This window comes from Cyprinus carpio, chromosome B13, assembly GCF_018340385.1.
Source record: "Cyprinus carpio isolate SPL01 chromosome B13, ASM1834038v1, whole genome shotgun sequence".
NCBI classification, from domain to species: domain Eukaryota; kingdom Metazoa; phylum Chordata; class Actinopteri; order Cypriniformes; family Cyprinidae; genus Cyprinus; species Cyprinus carpio.
Window position 1 is genome coordinate 24,031,397 of NC_056609.1, and position 21,222 is coordinate 24,052,618.

The 21,222-nt window shown below is 36.1% G+C and overlaps 1 protein-coding gene across 4 annotated transcripts in view; it reads left to right on the forward strand.

The window, feature by feature from the left end:
- The window catches only part of adgrb3 (adhesion G protein-coupled receptor B3), a 165,096-nt gene extending 146,195 nt beyond the window's left edge, over positions 1–18,901 (forward strand). For 3 of the 4 annotated variants that reach the window (XM_042737386.1, XM_042737388.1, XM_042737389.1), the window contains 11 exons: positions 2,725–2,794; positions 3,151–3,217; positions 3,703–3,788; positions 5,098–5,196; positions 7,164–7,335; positions 9,610–9,705; positions 10,557–10,596; positions 13,462–14,135; positions 15,201–15,236; positions 15,814–15,918; positions 17,818–18,901. In XM_042737386.1, coding sequence (XP_042593320.1) covers positions 2,725–2,794; positions 3,151–3,217; positions 3,703–3,788; positions 5,098–5,196; positions 7,164–7,335; positions 9,610–9,705; positions 10,557–10,596; positions 13,462–14,135; positions 15,201–15,236; positions 15,814–15,918; positions 17,818–18,006 — 1,634 coding nt within the window. In that variant the 3' untranslated portion in view covers positions 18,007–18,901. The remainder of the gene's footprint in view (positions 1–2,724; positions 2,795–3,150; positions 3,218–3,702; positions 3,789–5,097; positions 5,197–7,163; positions 7,336–9,609; positions 9,706–10,556; positions 10,597–13,461; positions 14,136–15,200; positions 15,237–15,813; positions 15,919–17,817) is intronic. The other variant, XM_042737387.1, reaches the window with a different exon arrangement.
- Positions 18,902–21,222: the final 2,321 nt, after the last annotated feature.

The following is a 21,222-nucleotide window of genomic DNA, read 5'->3' on the forward strand; positions in this document are numbered from 1 at the left end:
AAAGCAAAGGCGTAGTTTGATGACACCGTGACTGAGTGTGGAATCATGGGGGTTGTTGTCTTCATCCCCACAGTCGATGCAATCCAACGGGACTTGGGCAGAAATCATGTTCATGGATGAGCTAATGATTTATTAGAAGATTGAAGCAGAGTGAGGCTGAAATCCGTTGAAGCGAAACGAGGCCGCTTCTGCTCCTTCCGGTCGTGCGTATGTGTGTGTGTGGGGTGGGAGTGCTGTTTTATCATACTAGATACATTTGAAAGTTATATTATAATACTACTCTGTGCGGTCGTCACTGGTCTATTAAAACGCATAACTTTTTTATTTTTTTTTAATATGTTATTGTTTTCTACAAAACAAATGATGTCATTGGCAGGCGACACAGTGACACTATAGACACGGTCCGTGTCACTAGTTAAAATTTATTATTTCTTTGGATTTAAACATTCTTTGACACATTTGGGATAATGTAAGTACGCAAGTCAGCAAAATATATAACACTGTTCTAGTGATTTTTGGATATTTTATTAAAAAATCTTACATATTGTGCCTTTAAGTAGCACAGGTGTATTTGTAGCAATAGCCAAAAATACATTGTATGTGTCAAAATTACAGATTTTTCTTTTATGCCAAAAATCATTAGGATATTAAGTAAAGATCATGTTCCATGAAGATATTTGGTAAATTTCCTATATATATATATATATATATATATATATATATATATATATATATATATAATAGAATGTATGATTACTATTAATATGTAAATTATATGTTTTGATATATATATATATATATATATATATATATATATATATATATATATATATATATATATATATATATATATATATATATATATATATATATATGTGTGTGTGTGTGTGTGTGTGTGTGTGTGTGTGTATATATATATATATATATATATATATATATATATATATATATATATATATATATATATATGTATGTATGTATGTATGTATGTATATATATATATAGTGCTGTTAAATGATTAATCACATCCAAAATAAAAGTGTTTGTTTACATTATATATATGTGTGTGTGTGTATTGTGTATATTTATTATGTATATATAAATACACACACATACAGTATATATTTTTCAATTTTTTTTGTTTATATATTTATATTAATCAACATATTCTTATATTTCATATTATATATAACACACATACAGTATATATTTTTCAATTATTTACGTTAATGGATGTGATTAATCGTTTGACAGCATACCTCTAATATTTATACTCTGGATGCTTTATATAGTAAACAACCATGCAGTCATATCTTTTTGGTTAATTCAATGGTCTATTGAAAACTTTACAAGTAAACAATGTATTTCATCACCTCTAATTAGTTTTCTCTTTTTCTTTAGAATTAAATGGTGTCTCAGATAAATAGTGTCTCAGTGTACAAGTACTAATCTAAATCATCTGGTAAGGATCAAAAAACCAACAGCTGGTCTCTTTAATTTCATGACCTCTACTCAGGTCATAGGAACACAAGAGGCACGTCAATCTCCCTATCTGGCAGACTGTGCTGTGTTTGTTCAGCTGAACTATAAATCTACAGGCATAATTTGTGTCTGTGAGGGAACAAGCATATCATCATGGACAGTTTCCAGGTCAAATTCATTAATCCTTCTCAGATACTCACTCTTTTTCATCCATCCGGAGACTAATGTTACCTTTGAGGGAGGAAGTCTGCAGTGTTCTTTCCGACTGGTCGAGGATGAAACTGCTTGGTGGTGAGGGGAGGAGTTTCGTTTAGACTCAGCACAGGGAGGGGGGCCCGCAAAAGCCTTTGCTGGTTCTTCAGACAAGCTGATTGCATCAATAAATTGAGCCACCAGCGAGAGAGGGACGGTGTTAATATTCAGGTCACAGGACAGTGGCAGGAGCAGAAAGAGCCCTTTCATAATGGCAGTCCTGCTCGAGACTAGCAAAGATAAGAGACAGAGAAATAGAGAGAGAGGATTAGAAAGATGATATTGAGATAGATGTTGTTATATTTTATTTATAGTATGTTTTTGTTTTTTTGATCATGTCTTTTTTGATTGTTTCAGCCTCTCTGTTCAAAAGCAGTTGTGCTAATTGCATTTCAATGGCATGCTGGGTTTAGTGTAAAACTTCAGGGATTCTTATTAGATTGTTTACCTGTTCTCATGTCACACACGATTTATAAGTTATATCATTTCTTGAAAACCCGATGTGCTTCTGAAGACCTGCAGTGGTGTTTGTTAAGGCAAGCAGCACATACTGTTGCTTAAGCGTAAGGTTATTAATAAAACATATATGTAAAACAAATCAACACTGTTAAATTTTATCTTTAGCAAAGAACAAAAATACATAAATTTCATACAGTACAGTTATAATATTCAGTTATGGCTATATTCCCTTTTTTATATTTTTAAAATAAAATTAAAACGTTTAAAAACATATCTTTTATCTATACAAAATTATATAGAATTTTAATGTCGGCCATTTATCACTTTTCAAAGGAATAAAAAATACCAAAAAAAAAAAAATCCCACTTTAGCACTGCAGTGGCTGGTTTTGCATGGATAAGCACCACTTGCATTAGTTTCTTCTCATTCCTAACCTACTATTGATGCCACTGTACATGTGCCGTGAAAGTCTCCAGCCCTGAAGGATTACCCAGTATGTGGCCTTTAATCAATCCTGTGTCTCTTTCGAAGGATTACCTGCTTTGGTGGTCGCTATCTCAATGGGATTCACAAAAGCAAAAGGATACGGGACACCTCAGTAGTAAGACAACCTATTTTTTCTTCTATGTTCCTCATGTTTACCCAGAAAACTTAAGAGACCCTACATGAAGATCTTTTCAATTAAAACAGTAGCATGAAGTTATGAGTCAGAGCCTAGAGACTGCAACAGTCCCACCTAGTTCTCCCGAGGTTACCTGGATATAAACAGTGTTTTAAGATCTTTCAAGAGTTCTTGTTCCATACTAAAAGTCTCTCATGTAGAACCATGGCATATGGCTCCAGATCCCCAGACACTCAAGGACGATACGACTGTGTACTGCCATGCCCCATTAAGTTGATGCCGGATGTTACATTTTATGCAAGATTTGCTGATATTTGGGTTTTTTGTGTTTGCAGCTGTTGGCTATCTCTGGAAGGTGGTCTTCTCTATGCATTTGTGGGACCTGCCGCTGCAGTTGTGCTGGTAATTTTACTCTTTGTTTATTTACAGTCATTTACCAGTCTAAACTACACACACCAGTGCCTTTATTATCTTTTATGTCATTTACTGGACTAGTCTGCCATGACAACATTGTAATAGAAAACTGCCTCACTCCATCGTGGTATGGTTTAAAGATTGTGACCCCCGTTATTTATATTCATCATGAAGCAGTTTGTCTCTAGACTGAATTAAGATGTAATGGTGACACAGATTCACACTACTATGCATCTACACAATACAAAACAGTACATTTAGTTCTATATGGTTGCATCTTTAAAGTCTAGATTGAAGGTAGTTGTAAAATTCTCAAGTGCTTTGGAAAGCAATTGAACATTTTTTTTTTTTTTTATGTTCAAAGAAGGTTTTACTTTTAATCATTACTGTGGACAGTGCTTGAGCTGTGTTGTTAATTTACTGCAGTTTGATGAGATCAGGCCCTGACTGTGTTACTGTGTGTGTGGTTACAGGTTAACATGGTGATTGGTATTCTAGTGTTTAATAAACTGGTTTCGAGAGATGGGATCCTGGATAAGAAACTAAAACACAGAGCAGGGTAAGTGCCAATCAGCTAAATTACACAAACACATAGATATGAAAAACGTCAAACTCATAAATTCTGTTCTGAAATATATCTTGGGTTCACAAAATGCTTTGGTGTCCTGATAATTTACTAAAAATGTAAATATGTTCTGCTTGTTCTGTTATCTACTGCCTCTGGTATCATTTGCTGTCAAGAAGGAAACCTTTTTCTTAGAAATTAGAAGTTAGTTGGCTGATACTTTAATCCTAGAATGTCTTTTAGCAAATCAGATGGTAATGTGTCTTGTTGACAATTTGGACAGCTTGCAATAAATTTTTGATGACTTCTTTCATCCTGTCAGTTAGCAAGATAGCTAAGGTGAAGAAATTACGCAATGAAAAGAAGAAACCTACACTACCATTCAAAAGTTTGGGATCTTGGGATGGTTGGAATACCTTTAAATGAATACATTTGTTCAGCAAGGATGCATAATATGTATCAAAAGTGACAGCAATTACATGTAGAATTTAACGAAAAGATTTCTGTTTCAAATAAATGCTGTTCTGTTGTACTTTCTAATCATCAAAGAATCATGAAAAAAAATCACACTTTAACTGTTTTCAACTGCAATAAGGCTCACTGAAAATTTCCCATTCCAATAATAAATTACATTTCACAATATATTAAAATAGAAAACATTGTTATATATTTCTCATATTACAGTGAATAATATTTCACAGTATTGCTGTTTTAACATTTTTGATCAAATAAATTAAGCCTTGGTGAGCTTTTCAAAAAAACATTTAAAACTTTACAGATCCCACACTTTTGAACTGTAGTATTACTTCACACAAAAATCCAAGATGTTTTGTTAATAAAAACCTGTTCACCATAACCTAATAAAACTTTGCCCAATATTTGTGTGTGCTACATATGTTTTATGCTTATTAGAGTACTGTGTTGTTTTCCTAGCATCATCCTAACAACAAACTTCACACTAAACTGCTTTAAAAGATTGTTGCCTATGTTGACAGTAGGCTGTGGACCTCATTATGTTTGGGAACAGAGTTAAAGTGTCATCTGAGTATGACAAAACTGCAGAAACAGGTAGCCTTGCCTCAAATTTACACCATTAGTTGAGCCAGTAGAGAGATTTCCAGCCCAGTCCAGCTGCCCAAACAAACTGATTACAGTTCAGGTGGTACTAAATGTGCAGAAATGACACACTTCATATTTGATGAAGTCCACAAAGGGCTGTATCTCCCAGAGAAACATCCAAAACATTCTGCTTTGGTACAGTCAGACCACCACGTAAATACATTCCCTTTGTGTTGTTCTGCAGGCAGATGAGCGAGCCCCATACAGGATTAACTTTAAAATGTGCCAAATGTGGCGTCGTCTCAACTACTGCTTTATCAGCAACAACGGCCAGCAACGCCATGTAAGTGCCCACCGATGCATCAGCAAATCGATTATGCTGATTAAGCTGCATGCAGGAGTGTGCGTGTGATTTTATGTGTGTGTGTCCTTCCCCTTGCCTCGGGGAAGGAGATTTGTGGAGGTGTTAAATGAACAGCTGGCTCTTGTTCTTTGTCTGTATGTCGACACACTCTATTGGAACAATGCATTGGTTGTTGTGTGCTCCTGGACTCATTTATGTGGTGATGGCAATTTAGGACAATTTGGGCATGTGCATGCTTTCATCTGGAATGAAACTTGCAAACAAATTACATCTATCTCCTCTTCATCATATCTGTTCTACAGAGCTCAACAGTAGACTTCTGTAAAGTAAAAATCCCCATCATCTTCTCCATACTGAAAGAGATATTTTACAATAGCATAAATTCCTTTCTTGAAGATGAGATCTGAAATTAAGCAATGTCGCAAGTTATTTTGTTTTTAACATATAAGCATTGTAGCCTTCCTAAAAATCTCAAACTAGCATCTAAAATATTCACATAGTATGTTTGTTATTATTTTTATTATTGCAATAAAATATAAAAACAATGAACATATTTTCAGTATTCTGTGACTAGTATATATGATTATTTATATATTTTACTATTGCAAAAATGTAGTAGTAGTAGTATTCATAACAATAATAAACATTTTAATTATAATTGCAATAAAATATAATATTAATAATGAATAATAAACATATTTTATACCTGTAGTAGTAATAATAATAAACAAAATTATTAAATTTGCAATAAAATTTAATAATATTAATAATAAACATTATATTTTATACCTGTACTCCATGATAGATTTTTGGTTGATTATTGATTTTATTATTAGTATTATTGTTGAAATAATAATTTCAGGATAATAATAAACACTGTATTTAATACTTGTAGTCAAAGACTAGTCTGTTTTATTATTTTATATATTTTATTATTGTAAAAAAAAAAATATAGTAGTAGTTATGGAAGCCTGTTTCTGCCACTAAATCAAAAATAAAACAAGGTACTTGCGACTTTTTATCTCACAATTCTGACTTTTTGTTTTTTCAAAATTGTGTGATATAAACTCGCAATTCTGACTTTTTTTCTCAGAATCGTGTGATATAAACTCGCAATTCTGAGTTTTTTTCTCAGAATCGTGTGATATAAACTCGCAATTCTGACTTTTTTTCTCAGAATTGTGTGACATAAACATGCAATTCTGACTTTTTTTAGAATTGTGATATAAACTCGCAATTCTGACTTTTTTTCTCAGAATTTGTGATATAAACTCGCAATATCTCGAAATTCTGACTTTATAACTGATATAAACTCGCAATTCTGACTTTTTTTCTCAGAATTATCTCGCAATTCTGAACTTCAGTTGTGAGAAAAAAAGTCAGAATTGTGAGATAAAAAGTCACAATTACCTTGTTTTATTGGTGGCGCAAACGGGTTTCCATAACTAGTAGTAGTAGTAAAAAATAATAATAAATGTTGTATTTTATACCTGTAGTCAATAACTAATATATTTGAATATTTTATTTAATTTTTTGCAATTGTATATAGTAGTAGTAGTAATAATAATAATAATAATAATAATAATAAAAATAATCAAACAACCATATTGTTTTTTATAATTGTTGTCAATGACAAGTCAGGAGTCATTCATAATGATTTATGGAATGAGTAATTCATTCCCTCATAAGTTAATTTAATTGTCTTTTTCAGATTTTCATTTACTTTCTTGTTATTCAAATCAAAGACTAATGTTATGACTCAGAGCTAGTTGGTTTGTTCAAGGCTTAGAGCTTTTCATTAAAGTGTGTGTTTTTTTTTTTTTTTTTTTTTTTTTTTTTTATAAAACCCTTTGGAGAAAATTAATAAGTAAAAAAACTTTTGCGACCAAGAACAAAAATCCATCTCTTTTGTTGTTCAGTCCACCATCTCTCTCTCTCTGTCTCAGGGCCTCCCTGTGGAGTTCCTGTGTTGTCCTTCCTCTATTAGCTCTCACCTGGATGTCTGCGGTGCTGGCCATGACGGACAAACGCTCAATTTTATTCCAGATCCTCTTTGCAGTCTTTGACTCCCTGCAAGGCTTTGTTATAGTCATGGTCCACTGTATCCTCAGAAGAGAGGTAGGGCTGGAAACATTGTAATCCCTTACTTTTCCTCTTTTCCTTCAGCATTTCAGCAGACTGTCTTTAATTTTTTTCAGAGCTCTGTTTATTTCACTCCTTGTCCAGTTTTACTTAAATAAAGGGGAAAATATGTATATTCTGTCATCACTTCCTCACCATCATGCCATTCCAAATGACTTTCCTGCTTCTGTGAAACTCAAAAGAAGGTATTTTTGACTATACAGTTGCATCTCAATAAATTAGAATGTTGTGGAAAAGTTCATTTATTTCAGTGATTCAACTCAAATTATGAAAATTGTTTATTAAATAAATTTTTTGTTAAATAGATTGAATTAGTTTAAGTGTTTGGTTTTTTTTAAGTCTTTGGTTCTTTTAATTGTGATGATTTAACAAACCAATTCACAACAAATTAGAATATGGTGACATGCCAATCAGCTAATCAACTCAAAACACTTGCAAAGGTTTCCTAAGCCTTCAAAATGGTCTCTCAGTTTGGTTCACTAAGCTACACAATCATGAGGAAGACTGCTGATCTGACAGTAGTCCACAAGACAATCATTGACACCCTTCACAATGGGGGTATGCCACAAACATTCATTGCCAAAGAAGCTGGTTGTTCACAGAGTGCTGTATCCAAGCATGTTAACAGAAAGTTGAGTGGAAAGAAAAAGTGTGGAAGAAAAAGATGCACAACCAACCGAGAGAACCGCAGCCTTAAGAGGATTGTCAAGCAAAATCGATTCAAGAATTTGTGTGAACTTCACAAGTTATGGACTGAGGCTGGGGTCAAGGCATCAAGAGCCACCACACACAGATGTGTCAAGGAATTTGGCTACAGTTGTCATATTCCTCTTGTTAAGCCACTCCTGAACCACAGACAATGTCAGAGGCACTGTCAAAGAAACCTGGGCTTCCATACCACCTCAGCAGTGCCACAAACTGATCACCTCCATGCCACGCCGAACTGAGGCAGTAATTAAAGCAAAAGGAGCCCCTACCAAGTATTGAGTACATGTACAGTAAATGAACATACTTTCCAGAAGGCCCACAATTCACTAAAAATTATTATTTTTTAATTATTTTTATTGGTCTTATGAAGTATTCTAATTTGTTGAGATAGTGAATTGGTGGGTTTTTGTTAAAAAACCCACCAATCATCACAATTAAAAGGAGCAAAGACTTAAACAACTTCAGTCTGTGTGCATTGAATTTATTTAATACACGAGTTTCACAATTTGAGTTGAATTACTGAAATAAATGAACTTTTCCACGACATTTTAATTTACTGAGATGCATCTGTACATTTAAAGAAAACAACTTTCAGAAGAGCCAATCAAGCCAAACTTACCCTAAAAATCTGCCTGACTGATCCCCAAATGAATCCCTCTTGATCTCTGATGATCCCTCTTCCTCTAAAATAACTTTCCTATTGGACTGACATCAGCAAGCCCTCTTATTTTTTTAAATCTGTCATTTAGAGATCACATCCACTCGTACCCATTCTGGTACGTAACAGCCAATTAAATCCTGATGAATAAATTCAAATCCCTACATGTTTTTTCCTAGTTTGACATCTTGCTTCACAGAAGTGGGTTGCGAATGTTGCCTTTAAATAGTTGGATGTCCTTCTTTTACCCCCTACAGGAAACAATCTGGCAATTTCAATGAGCATGAAGGATAAAAGCCATTTGTTGCTACATTTGTTTATTTGGCAGACGTATTCATTTTTATACACTTTTTTTGGATAGAGGTTGACTGAATACTTTATTCAGCAAAGATGCATTAAACTGATCAAAAGTGACAGTGAAGGCATTTATAATGTTAAAAAGTATTTCTACTTCAAATAAATGCTGTTTCAATGCTATTCATCAAAGAATCCTCAAAAAATGTATGCACGGTTTTCACAAAAATATTAGGCAGCATAACATTGACATAGTTTTCAACAATGACAGCAATCAGAAATGTTTCTTGAGCAGCAAATCAGCACATTAGAATGACTTCTGAAGGATCGTGTGATGCTGAAGACTGGAGTAATTATGCTGAAAATTCAGCATTGCCATCACAAAAATAATTAGCATTTAAAATATAGTAGGATACAAAACAGTCATTTTAAATTCTACAAAATATTCCTGTTTTTACTGTATTTATGTTTAAAAAAAAAAAAAAAAACAGTTCAACCCCAAACTTTCAAATTCTGAAGCAATGTGCTCTACTGAAGTGTATTTACTATAGCATATGTTAGTGCTGAGTGACTAAAATCTTGGTTCACAGGTTCAGGATGCCTTCAGATGTCGTCTGAGAAACTGTCAAGACCCCATCAGTGCAGACGCGACTGGTACATTTCCCAACGGGCATGCACAGATCATGGTAAGACACTCGCCTCCTGGGACTTCAGTATTCTTACATTGTAGAGTCACAAACTCAGCAGGAATATTCTCTTCTTATAAATTAGCAAAGAAATCATTTGCATCTGTCATCTGTGCTATCAGAGGCATCTCTCACAGTCCTCTTGATCTATATGAAATGATTTTCTCTAGTATGAGTCTTTGTTATACAGTGTTATTGCTTATACAGTTATGACAGGATATGCAGATATGTCTTCGCTTAATTAATATCAGCAAATCTTTCATCCATGTCCTTTGGCTTTCCTCTGGCCTTTGCCTTTCTCAGATGGAACACATTTGTCGTATTTCACACCGGCCTCTCTCATCCTTCACTGGCTTGAGGGAGTCATTGCTGTTAAAATGGTTCCGGAGATGTGTGACCCGCGCAGAACCACTGGCACATAATGATCACAGTTCTCATTTGTTTTTTGATTTAAAGTTTCTTTACTAGAAGCATTTCACTATAATGAGGCCTCCAATGTGCAGACTGTCTTTGATTCACCGCTGTTGATGGCTCCTCTATTGTCATACCTGAATAATCTGATTCTATTTATAAGCGGTTTCAACAGATGACTGTTTTCTCTGTGGGACGTGGTTAGACTGCAGACACAAGCCAGCAAAAGCATACAATTTGAGAAGAATCCCATGGCGGCATAGATATGTTAGACTGTATTATATAATTGATGTATTATTCTGATTCTACATAGTCGATTAGACTATGCTTTTTTTTTTTTTTTTTTTTTTTTTTGCAACTGTCAAAAGCTGTCTAAATTGAACTCCTCTTGCATGTCTAAATTTCACTTTGTCTGCTTTTCTTTTCTTCTTTTTCCACAGACGGATTTTGAGAAAGACGTGGACATCGCATGCCGATCAGGTAAGAAACAGATGGTGCACTATTAATGTGTTTCCTAATTACTTCTCCTCTCCTGGGCCAAAACGGCCCAAGAGAATAAATGTTCGGGTTGCACATTAGAATCCCGGAATCCCAGTGGCACCAGGCTAGTCATCATACGGGATAGATACTAATACATACAACACCTTTGTTAAAATTTAGGTTTATTAAATTCATAGACTTTATATATTACTTTCGTTGTATTATTAATATATCAAACTAATTAAAATATATTAAATGCTGTTAAACTTATTAAGCACATTTAACTGGTAATTTCAGTTCGGAGCAGTCTTTAAATATTCAAGAAGTAAAACGTGTGTCTCTGAAGTACAAAAAAGGTTTATGTTTTAGAAGCCATCCATATATTGATATGGTACATATCAAATCAGAATTAGTCATAATTATTTTATTCCACATATGTTATTCTCTTTTATCTTTCATTTACCCTTTATCTAGCTGCCATATGGATAAACCTAAATCCATGAGTTTTTTAATTGTCTCCCCAAAGTAAATGGTTGAAGAACAGTGAAGCTTTTTAGTCCCTTGAAATTGGTTCAAAACAAGATTTTTGTTTCAACGTCTAGACAGAATTGTTTTATTGTTATACTGAAAAGTTGTTTAAAAAATGCCATTCTTCTGACATCCAGCCAACAAAGTTCAGAACAGCATGAAGTCTTCATTACAGCCATTTTTCAGTTTGTATGTAGCATCGCTATGCCCCTAGACAGCATGGTGACTCGTCTCACATTTCCTGAAAGCACTGACTGCATTTGTTTGTCTGTCTGAAGGTGAAAATGTTGCATGATGCAACACAGTCTATTAGCTGGTTATGTGTGGGATTTAGACCAATGAGATTTCATTGTGGGTGGGGCTACACAGTGTGACGCCACATAAATAGAAACAAAGCAACTGAGCAAATTTTGTCACTTATCGCAGCCAGAGCTCATTTAGACATCGATATGAGCCACTAAATTACTTTAACTGCATAATGAGATGTCATGGCAGTTATTTGAATGTTTGTTTTTGTGTATCTGCACTTATGACACGTTACATAAAGTCTGTAAAAACTAGCTGACTAACAAGGGCATAGTAAATCAGATAATTAGCCTATGCTGTAAACCTGAAATGCAGCAAGTAACACAATTAGCTAACCCTTTTGTTTTTGTTTTGAAAATGAGTGTAATATAACAGCTCTGTGACTCTAGTGTTCTTCATTAAAAATGGATTAAGATCGGCTCAGAAGGTGATATTGTGTCACATTGTGTGTCCTTCATTAGGACGGCATAGTAAAACTTTAATCCAAGGTTTACTTCTAACTTCCAAAAAGCAGAAAAGTAAAACTCAGGAAAAACAGGTCATATTTTACCCCAAAATCTAATTAACAAAAAATAACTAAGTAATTATTTTAGAACAATTTGATATTTTTTATTTTAAAATATGATGGTCCATAATAGGACCATAATAATTTCTTCAAAAAAAATATGTATATACTGTATTGCATTACTTTTTACGCAAAAAAAATAAATAAAGACACTTCAACACATTTACATATCAATTTAAATGTATTTATTTATTTAATTACTTTTTTTGCATTATAAAAATAAAAGTTGGGAGGCAGGTGTTCTTAATTACAACAATTGTAATGGTCCTAAACAACAAATGTAAAGAATTTCTTATATGTATATTATTCTTATATATATTTATTTGATTTTGGGGCATAATATGACCAGGTTCTTGACAGATTTTATGAGATTCACCCTGAAAGTCCTTGTCTTGAGCCTAAAGCCCTTTCTGTGTTCTTCTATCAGTATTCTGCTGCGCTCTTCAGACACCATGTTGTGTGATGCATTAGTTTGGACTACCATCAGAGCTGGAGGATTTTTAACCAGCCGTTGTTGTCCTCTGGTCTCCTTGTTGCTGTGTTATGAACAGTGGCAGTAATTCCCTTATGGATTTGTGGAGATGCAGAGGACAGGCTGTTCTCACAGTGCTGATGCATCTTCTGTCATTGCATCTAGAGATGTGTGTGGCTCTTTCAGGTGAACTGAATCAATCCAGTCCAAATATGGACATGTTTCTATAACAGAAGATATTGTAAGGCTTGTGTATAGATAGACTTTTGCGAAAAGATTTGCTTAGATGGTTAGTGCTGTTGAACAAGGTGGTGAAGTTGTTCAGACAGCTTCTCTGTGATGAACTGGTCAACCAAATACGTCTCGATAGTTAACCTGTTCATCTTCAACCCATCATTTTTAACAAAACCAAAGAAGTGACATATTCAGACTAGATCAAAACAACAGCATCTCTGTGATGAACTGGTCAACCAAAGAAGACTTGATAGTTAACCTGTTGATCTTCAATTTTTAAGAAAACCTAAAAAGTTGGTTGTAGATCAAAACTTATTTTTACCAGAGGCCCTAATTTGAACTTTCTTAAAATATGACTGAATCAAAGTGAATTAGGTTCTTGCTGATTAAACAATTTGGCCCATATGACACATGCTCCAACCAGGATGAATTATTATTTTTTTGGAATCTGCTTGAGTGTGTCGTTTTCGAGATATTTGCCACTAGAATTGTAGCTTTTTATGTTAAACTGTTAAACTTGTTTTGGGGGTGCAGGGTCAACATAATCTTTCACCTGGGCTGTTATTGTTGCATATGTTAGTATTAACACCGGTCTGTTATGAAATGTTTAACTTCTGATGGTTAAGTTGCTCAATGCTCTGATTGGCTACATTGCTTGTTGCTTTTAATCGGTTATTTTCAGTTCTAAATCAACATTTAATTCATTGCATACATTTTTGCATCACACACTTTGACTAATGATGTTCCTTCCTACCTGTAGCTAGCCACAAAGACATGGGCTCCTGCCGAGCAGCCACCATCACCGGCACCCTCTCCCGCATCTCTCTCAGTGATGAGGAGGAAGAGAAAGGTCCTGAGGGGCTCAATTACTCCACGTTGCCTGGCAACATCATGTCTAAAGTGATCATCCAGCAGCCCTCAGGACTTCATATGTCCATGGGCATGGGCGATCTGGGAGAGCAGTGTTTGGACAGCACGGCAGACATGCGGCGAACCGTATACCTGTGTACAGATGACGCCACCAGGCAGAGCGAGCAGGAGCTAAGCGCCCATGACCTGAGCGGCCACCCCCAGCCGGGGCAGATGGAAACGGACTACATCGTCCTGCCTCGCAGTTCCGCGGCGGTGGTGTCGGGGGCCGGGTCCAGCAGCGTTCCCACCCTGCTGAAGGAGGACAGCAAGATGAGCATGACCATGGACTCTCTGTCACACGACAGGTTGATGCATTACAAGATGGGCGCAGAGTTTAACCTCGGGCCCTCTGGGATGGAGCACATGGGAATGGAACAGCAGTACTCTGTCCAGGCAGAACACATGCACAACTTGCCCTTTGAGCCACGCACAGCTGTGAAGAACTTCCTGGCGGAAATGGAGGAGAGCGGAGGACTGTCTCGAAGCGAAACCGGTTCAACTATATCGATGAGCTCTCTAGAGGTGCGACTTTGAGTCTAGACCGTTAGACAGAAGTAAAATCTACACAAGTACATGAAAACAGATGCTTCTAGCTCCATGAATGCATTTTTAGTATTGCCACAAATGCGTTATAGAGGTTCTTCTATACTGTCAGTTAGAAAATCTTAATGTTTAATGCCCTAATATCTAAATCCCCCAATTTAAGCCAAAGACAACTGGTAAAAAAAATATATATATTCCTTAAGATGTTCAATCTGCAAAGATTTGAAAGTAACAACATTGTGTTTTCTTTTTTATTTTGACATCATCAGCAGCTAATAGATGGTTCTATCCATAGGTTATTAACTGGATGGATGCAGATCTGAATGAAAGCTTGTGAACGATTGTAGGCGGAATTTAAGTAGACTAAATTCTTGGAGAAGTCTGGCTTGCATCACCAGACTAGTTTCTGGGGTTTTTTTAATGGGAAAATTGAGTAATGACAGTTTGTTTAAAAAAACAGTATTAAAGATGATTTTTCAGTAAGATCAGTAACGTACAATTCGAAACATTTATTTAATGCTAACTTTAAAAGGATAGCTCACTCCAAAAGTGAAAATTGTCTTCAGTTACTCTTATGTCATTCCAAATCTGTATGACTGACTTTGTTTTGAAGAATGCAAAACAAGGTGTTTTGAAAAATGTTTTTCTTTGTTGTTTATTATTCAGACCCCAGTTTTTTTGACAGTATTTTCTTTTGTGTTAAATACATCCAGCGAGACCAAGCATTTGTGTCTGCGTTTGCGTACTTCTTGTAGACTGGCCTTTAAGATCATTGCAGAGGCATTGTAAGACATTTCAACCTCTCATCATTACTGAAATTTTGAAAAGTACTGGTATCGACCGGCTGTCTTCAGGGAAAAATACATTTGAACCTAATCCATTTCCTTTCAAAAGCCTCAAGGCATACAAGTCTAGCTCTGATGCGCAAGAAACATACTTGCTTATGTATGTTTTAGAAATGGGACCAGATTTCAGCAGATTATTTCTCTAGGTTTCGTAATATCTAACTACTCTATTTTTTGTCTTTCTGTCTTGGTTCTACAGAGAAGAAAGTCGAGGTACCAGGATCTAGACTTCGAGGTGAGTGAAACCTTTGCTTGGCGAAGTGCATGCGTCAGGCCTTTGTTGCACCAAGCGAAGGGCCATTTGTTGCGTTTGTGTTTTGCCCCTTTAATTTACAACTACTTTGTGTAGCACTTAAGCATATTGGAGTAGCATGTCCTGACACAACTGCGATTTATGAAGCGTTGTGTGGTTTAGCGTAAAAGCAATGCCGTCAGCCACCACATATTCCCATTTTATCCTTTTACATCCCCTGACTTCAAGCTGAAAATCAAAAAATAGCCTGTATATTTTCACGTTTTTAAGGTCACTTGCAGAATCCCCCAGAGCGTTTCAGCCCTTTACCAAAAAAATTAAATTAAATGTCAAGTGCTACCACTGACCCTTCATATATGCCAGTGCCGTTTGTCATAACCTTGTCATAACATTCAGCCAAATTTGCAGGGTGAGCACAGCATTTTTACACGGTGATAAATTCTTTGAAAGTAGCCAGGTTTTGTCCTGTTGCAAAGTTCTGGTTCTCAGCTTGACTGAACTCCAAATCCCACCCCCCTACCCCCCCAATCCCCCTTCCCTCCCACCCTTGCCATTTCAGAAAGTCATGCACACCAGGAAAAGGCATATGGAGCTGTTCCAGGAACTCAATCAGAAATTTCAAACCCTGGACCGATTTCGAGACATACCAAATATGGGCGGCATGGTGAGTAACAGGATACGGGGTTCAGTGTGTCTCATTACAGAGTACCGGGGGGTGCCGCGTTGTCTATGTTTAGCTGTGTCTTCTGGTGGCGCCCCAATCTTGTGCACAGGAAGTGAGTGAATGAAGGAAATAATAGTTATCCACCCAGTGTATTCAAGTGGAAAAATAGCACATCCACCTGCTCCGGAGGGGAGGAAGAGGAGATGAGAGAGGAAGAAGAGAAGAGGAAGAGTGACTGAGCCGTCATTGTGATCCATGCTCATGCACTCGTTCAAACATGCTTATTATTTCCTTTTCTATTGGCTAATCGCTGCTTGGCGAATGCACGGGACAAAAAACACTTGATTTGCTTCAGATATTGGAGAGCTTCTCTGTGCTTTCCGCAGTACGGTGCACCAATTATCTGTAATTGTAAGGCCGGTGGGATTGTTTGATTGGAGCAGACCAATTGCAACAATCGCATTTCATCATCCAGCACCATGCAGCAGAGGAACGTTCAGTGTTGTTTGGCCTCCAGCTGACTGGCACCGTGAGGTTCACTCTGATCGTCAATTAACAGATTTTTAGACATGTTTTTTAATTAGCTCAGCCTCGGTATAGTGGCCTACAATTCATCTCCTGCTATTACAGTAGCATGCATTTTCAGTGATTGAATCACAGTTGAAACCCTCTCGACCTCGATGAAAGCTGGTGCACTCAAGAAGCATTGTGATCTGATGACTGAAAAATACAGCACATTTTGATTCTGTTCGACGCTGGTGGTAAATGTTAATGTGGTCTTGCGATCTGGTCACCTGATTTTATGATTTATTCCACTTTAGACTGTTAATCCAATATCGATTCACAAACGTTATTTTCTCCCTTTTTATTCACTTGTAATCCCCATTAGCATTAAGAATGCTTCTAAAGTAGGAAATCTACTGAATGCCTTTTTAAGCGGTCAATATAACGGAAAGCATTTTGATTCAATGTAAATAATGGAAATTTCAGTTTAATGCAGCCTCTAAAAGTGGAATTTCCATATCGTGCAGCTAAGTGAAATCAGTTGCAAGTGGCCAGATACGAAATGCATGGCTAACAGTTTACAGTGAGGCACTATGTTTTAACATTAACTAATGCATTTATGAACTTACAATGAAATGGTGCACTACTGCATTTATTAATCTAGGCTAATGCTAATTTCTACATTTCAAGTCATATAAATTAGCATTAATTTAACATGAAAGGACATGAATTGCAAATGAACAATAGTATATTAATAAATTAACCTAAACTATGAAATGATTCCTAATTCAAGAACCCTAATGCATTAGCTAAAGTTAACAAATTGAACAGTATTAGAAATGCATGTTTATGTCAGGTGTATATTCATGTAGTCGAAGCAGCTGGCGACGTGTCCCTTTGGCACGTTACTTTACTTCCCTTTACCAACGTTCAATCAGACTGCAGAACTTTGCCGTTCACTGCCTGTTGCTTGGTAACCACTGGAAGAAATGATTCTGTGTTTTTATTCCCTTGAAAAATCTGAGATGTTCCTGAATCTGGAAACACTCCAAACATGCTGTTAGGTCAAAGACTTTGATTACTGAGCACTGGATGTGTATGTGCAGCGGCTCCAAAAACATTTTTTGGGACACAGATGTATGAATGTCATTGTGTTAATTAACAAAATATCAAGCCAAGCGACATTTTATCTAATGGGGTGACTTTCATACAGTGTCCAAATATTTTTAGGGCCGCTGTGAGAGAACATGAATTAAAGCTTGATGATTCATGTCCATGTCCAACTTCCAATGTTTGACAGTGTCACAAAACGAGGCACTGTAATGAGAAACCATATGGAGAATATTGCAAAAATGTGATATTTCTAACACGGCGGCTTCTTGTCCTTTTCCGTAGGACAAGGCAATGCCAAACAAGAACCCCTGGGAGAGCTTCAACCCGGCAAGTGAATATCAGAACTACGCCACAATGAATGTACTAGAATCAGACACAAAGAACTCTCTGGAGATGACTAACGCTGAGTGGGAAAAGTGTGTCAGCCTCCCTTTGGACGTCCAGGAGGGAGACTTTCAGACAGAAGTCTGAGGAATAATGAAGCGTTAGCGGGGACGCGGATGAAGGTGGACATATTTTGCACTGAACAAAAACGCGAAGACTTCTCATGCAGCCTTGGAAAGACATATCTGGATTCTAGGAGTCTAGCAGGGACAATATGTGCCAATAAGATTTTAAAACAAGGAAGGACGGACAGATAAAAAGACGTTAGAAAAAGACAAAAAAAGCATCTGTGTTATCTTTTTTTTTGTATTCTCACTCGTGTATTTAGTGGGGGCCAGACATGTACAATATCGAACATCATGCGTTTCAAAAGTAACCAGTTGGAAAATAATCGGTTCCAAAAGTGTTATCTTTCCAGATGAGACCTCAAGGAGAAAACGGCACGTGACATGGCGTCCACCCACGAGCGGCGGCTGGGTTCGGTTTTTTGTTCGGTGGCAGGCGAGCCCGGGAACACAATGTATATACTTGCGCAGGTTTTTAAAAAGTTTATAACAAGTCCGTTTGGCCATTACTACACTTTTTACTTTATAATATGAAAAGACAAAAATATTCAGAAGCAAAGAGGATTTTTTTTTTTTGTCATTTAAAAATGAATGTTTGTCAGGCTACATTCTTCATTGCTTTAAATGCAATAAAGGTAATACTCACTTTTTTATGAATAATATATTTCAAAACTTTAATACTGCAGAATCTGCCTGGAAGCTCAGTAAAGCTCTCTCATCTGCAGCCCTGTATAAAATATTTAAAAATCAAAAAATGTTGTATGGTGTAAATAAAACTTTTGTCTACATATGTTTTACTTGTGCCAAGTTTATTTTAATGAGAAAAGAGAAAATGCCAACTTGATGAGAGAGTTATAGCGAAAAATGTTAACATTTGAAAAAGGAATGTAAATAAAAGAGGAAATATGTTCGTACTGCTTCAGAGAACTTGTCGACTTACTCCTGTGTCATGCTGCGTGTCTCTTTTCTGGACACACCAATCCCTGTGGACGTCCTCTTGTTCTCGAGGCCCTTCATTCAACCGCGGCAGAAAAATGCTCTGTAATGACTTGTCAGACCTAATGGCAAATAACAACAGGGTATTTTTATCGACCATTAGTGGAAAGGAGGAGACATGCATGGCGCTAGCTATTAAAAATAGCACAGCAGAGCTAAAAATAACAGGAAGTGCAGTCACTTCGGGATAACGGCGCGTCGCATATGGCGTACCTTATGTGTGATTATGCTACCAGCCGAGGAGCTGACAGGATACAGAGAACTGAACCAGAAATACCACCAAAACCTTTTGGATTTTAAGACAAGTTTAGAGTTTAAATTGAGTTGTTTTCTGTTTTTAACAGTGCATTCTTCCAGTCCCTCAAAACATCAAAGAATTTTCTGCATTTGGAGGCAAAACGGTTATATCATTAGCATGAGGCTGATAGTGTTTGTTCATATTCATGTTATTTGTACAACAGCCGATGCAAAGAAGCTCTTTCCCACAGAAAAGTAGAGCTCACCTGAAAGCCAAATACAGAAAAGGCCGTGCTGTCACGCTCCGCTGCTACTTATAGACCTGCAACTCCCGATGACGTCATGAGCATCTGTTTAGCACTATAACTCTTCCTCTAACATTTAGCGTTTTAGAAATCTAGTGTGTCATTATGCATTTCACACAATGACATTGTGTCTACAGACTTGTGTCATGACTCACACACTCTGTCAGTCACAGAGGCCGTGATTCAGTTCCGTCAAGCCGGAACTCAACAATACAATATGAGAGATAATAGTGGAGCTCGCTGGGATTAGATTTAATACTTTTGCCAGATATTACTGGACGCTCATTGATGACAGATGGGACAGAAAAAGCGGTTCCAAAGGGATTATATTCCTAAACTTCAGCTTACATTGTGAGATGGGCTTCAAGTACTGTCATCTCACATGTTGATATACATTAAAATCACACATGTAAATCCCAGATTCATCCTCCACTCTATTAAAGCAACTTTAACGTGGAAAGCAGTTGGTGGTTTATACACTGGCAGAAAAAAGTTTGGAATAATTGCTATTTGTGAAAGAAGTCTCTTATGGTCACCAGCTGCATTCAATTGATCAAACATACAGTAAAAAACATTTATGTATTTGAAATATTACAATGTAAAATTACTGTTTTCTATTTGAATATTTTTTACATTTAATTTGCTCCTGTGATGGCAAAGGTGATCCTTAAAAAAAATATTCTAATATAATTTATTATTATTATTATTATTATTATTATTATTATTATTATTATTATTATCAACAACGTTGAAAAATTTTGCTGCTTGATATTTTCTGGAAAAGGTGATACAATACCATTCAAAAATTTGGGGCATTACTGTTGATTAATAAAAACAAAAAAACAAAAAGAAATCAATACTTTTATTTATCAAGTATGCATGAATTTGCTCGAAAGTGGCAATAAAGAAAGACTTAATGTTACAAATAAATTTATTAGCACATTAGCACATTTTTCTTCCAAAATTGATAATAGTAAGAACCATTATTAATAATTTTAAAACACTGAATTAGAAAACAGTTCTTTTTAATTGCAATAATATTTCACAGTTTTACTGGTTTTACTGTATTTTTGTTCAAATAAATGCAGTCTTTCAAAAACATTTAAAAATCTTTAATTTTTCCAAACTGTTAGCCACCAGTGTAAATATGATAAAGAGACAGAAAACTGAACTTTGTGAAGTTTAGATGATTCGATCAGGAACTTAAAGTAATGCACTTAAGAAGCTATTTGTCAGTTGTCTCAAGCACAGTAGACAACGTGAAAAACAACTTGACATGCTCATGTAAAGCGATTGTTAGTTTAACTTGATTGCAAACGAATGATGGATATTAATAGACAAAGCTTTCATTAGTGCACAAATGTTGACCTCTGAGGTCAGAAAACACAGTAATGAGATGTGGAGGAAGAGGCGGGTAGTACTGACATTGACTGGAGTTGTCACTGTATTAAAAATAATAAAGCGCATGAGACAAGCCCATTATGACAGCGACCAAACACGATGACACACATGCAACGGATCCCAGGCCCTGTTCTCCGTTCTCTACGGCTCAAATGAAATTAAGTTTGTCCTCCTCTGTTCTTCAATGTGCAAATCAAAATGTCAAATCCATCACATTACAGGCCGGCGGGAAATCACAGCAAATGAAATTCAGCACGCGCACAGTGAGCGGGCCCTGGTGGGTGCTTGTGAGTCCAGCA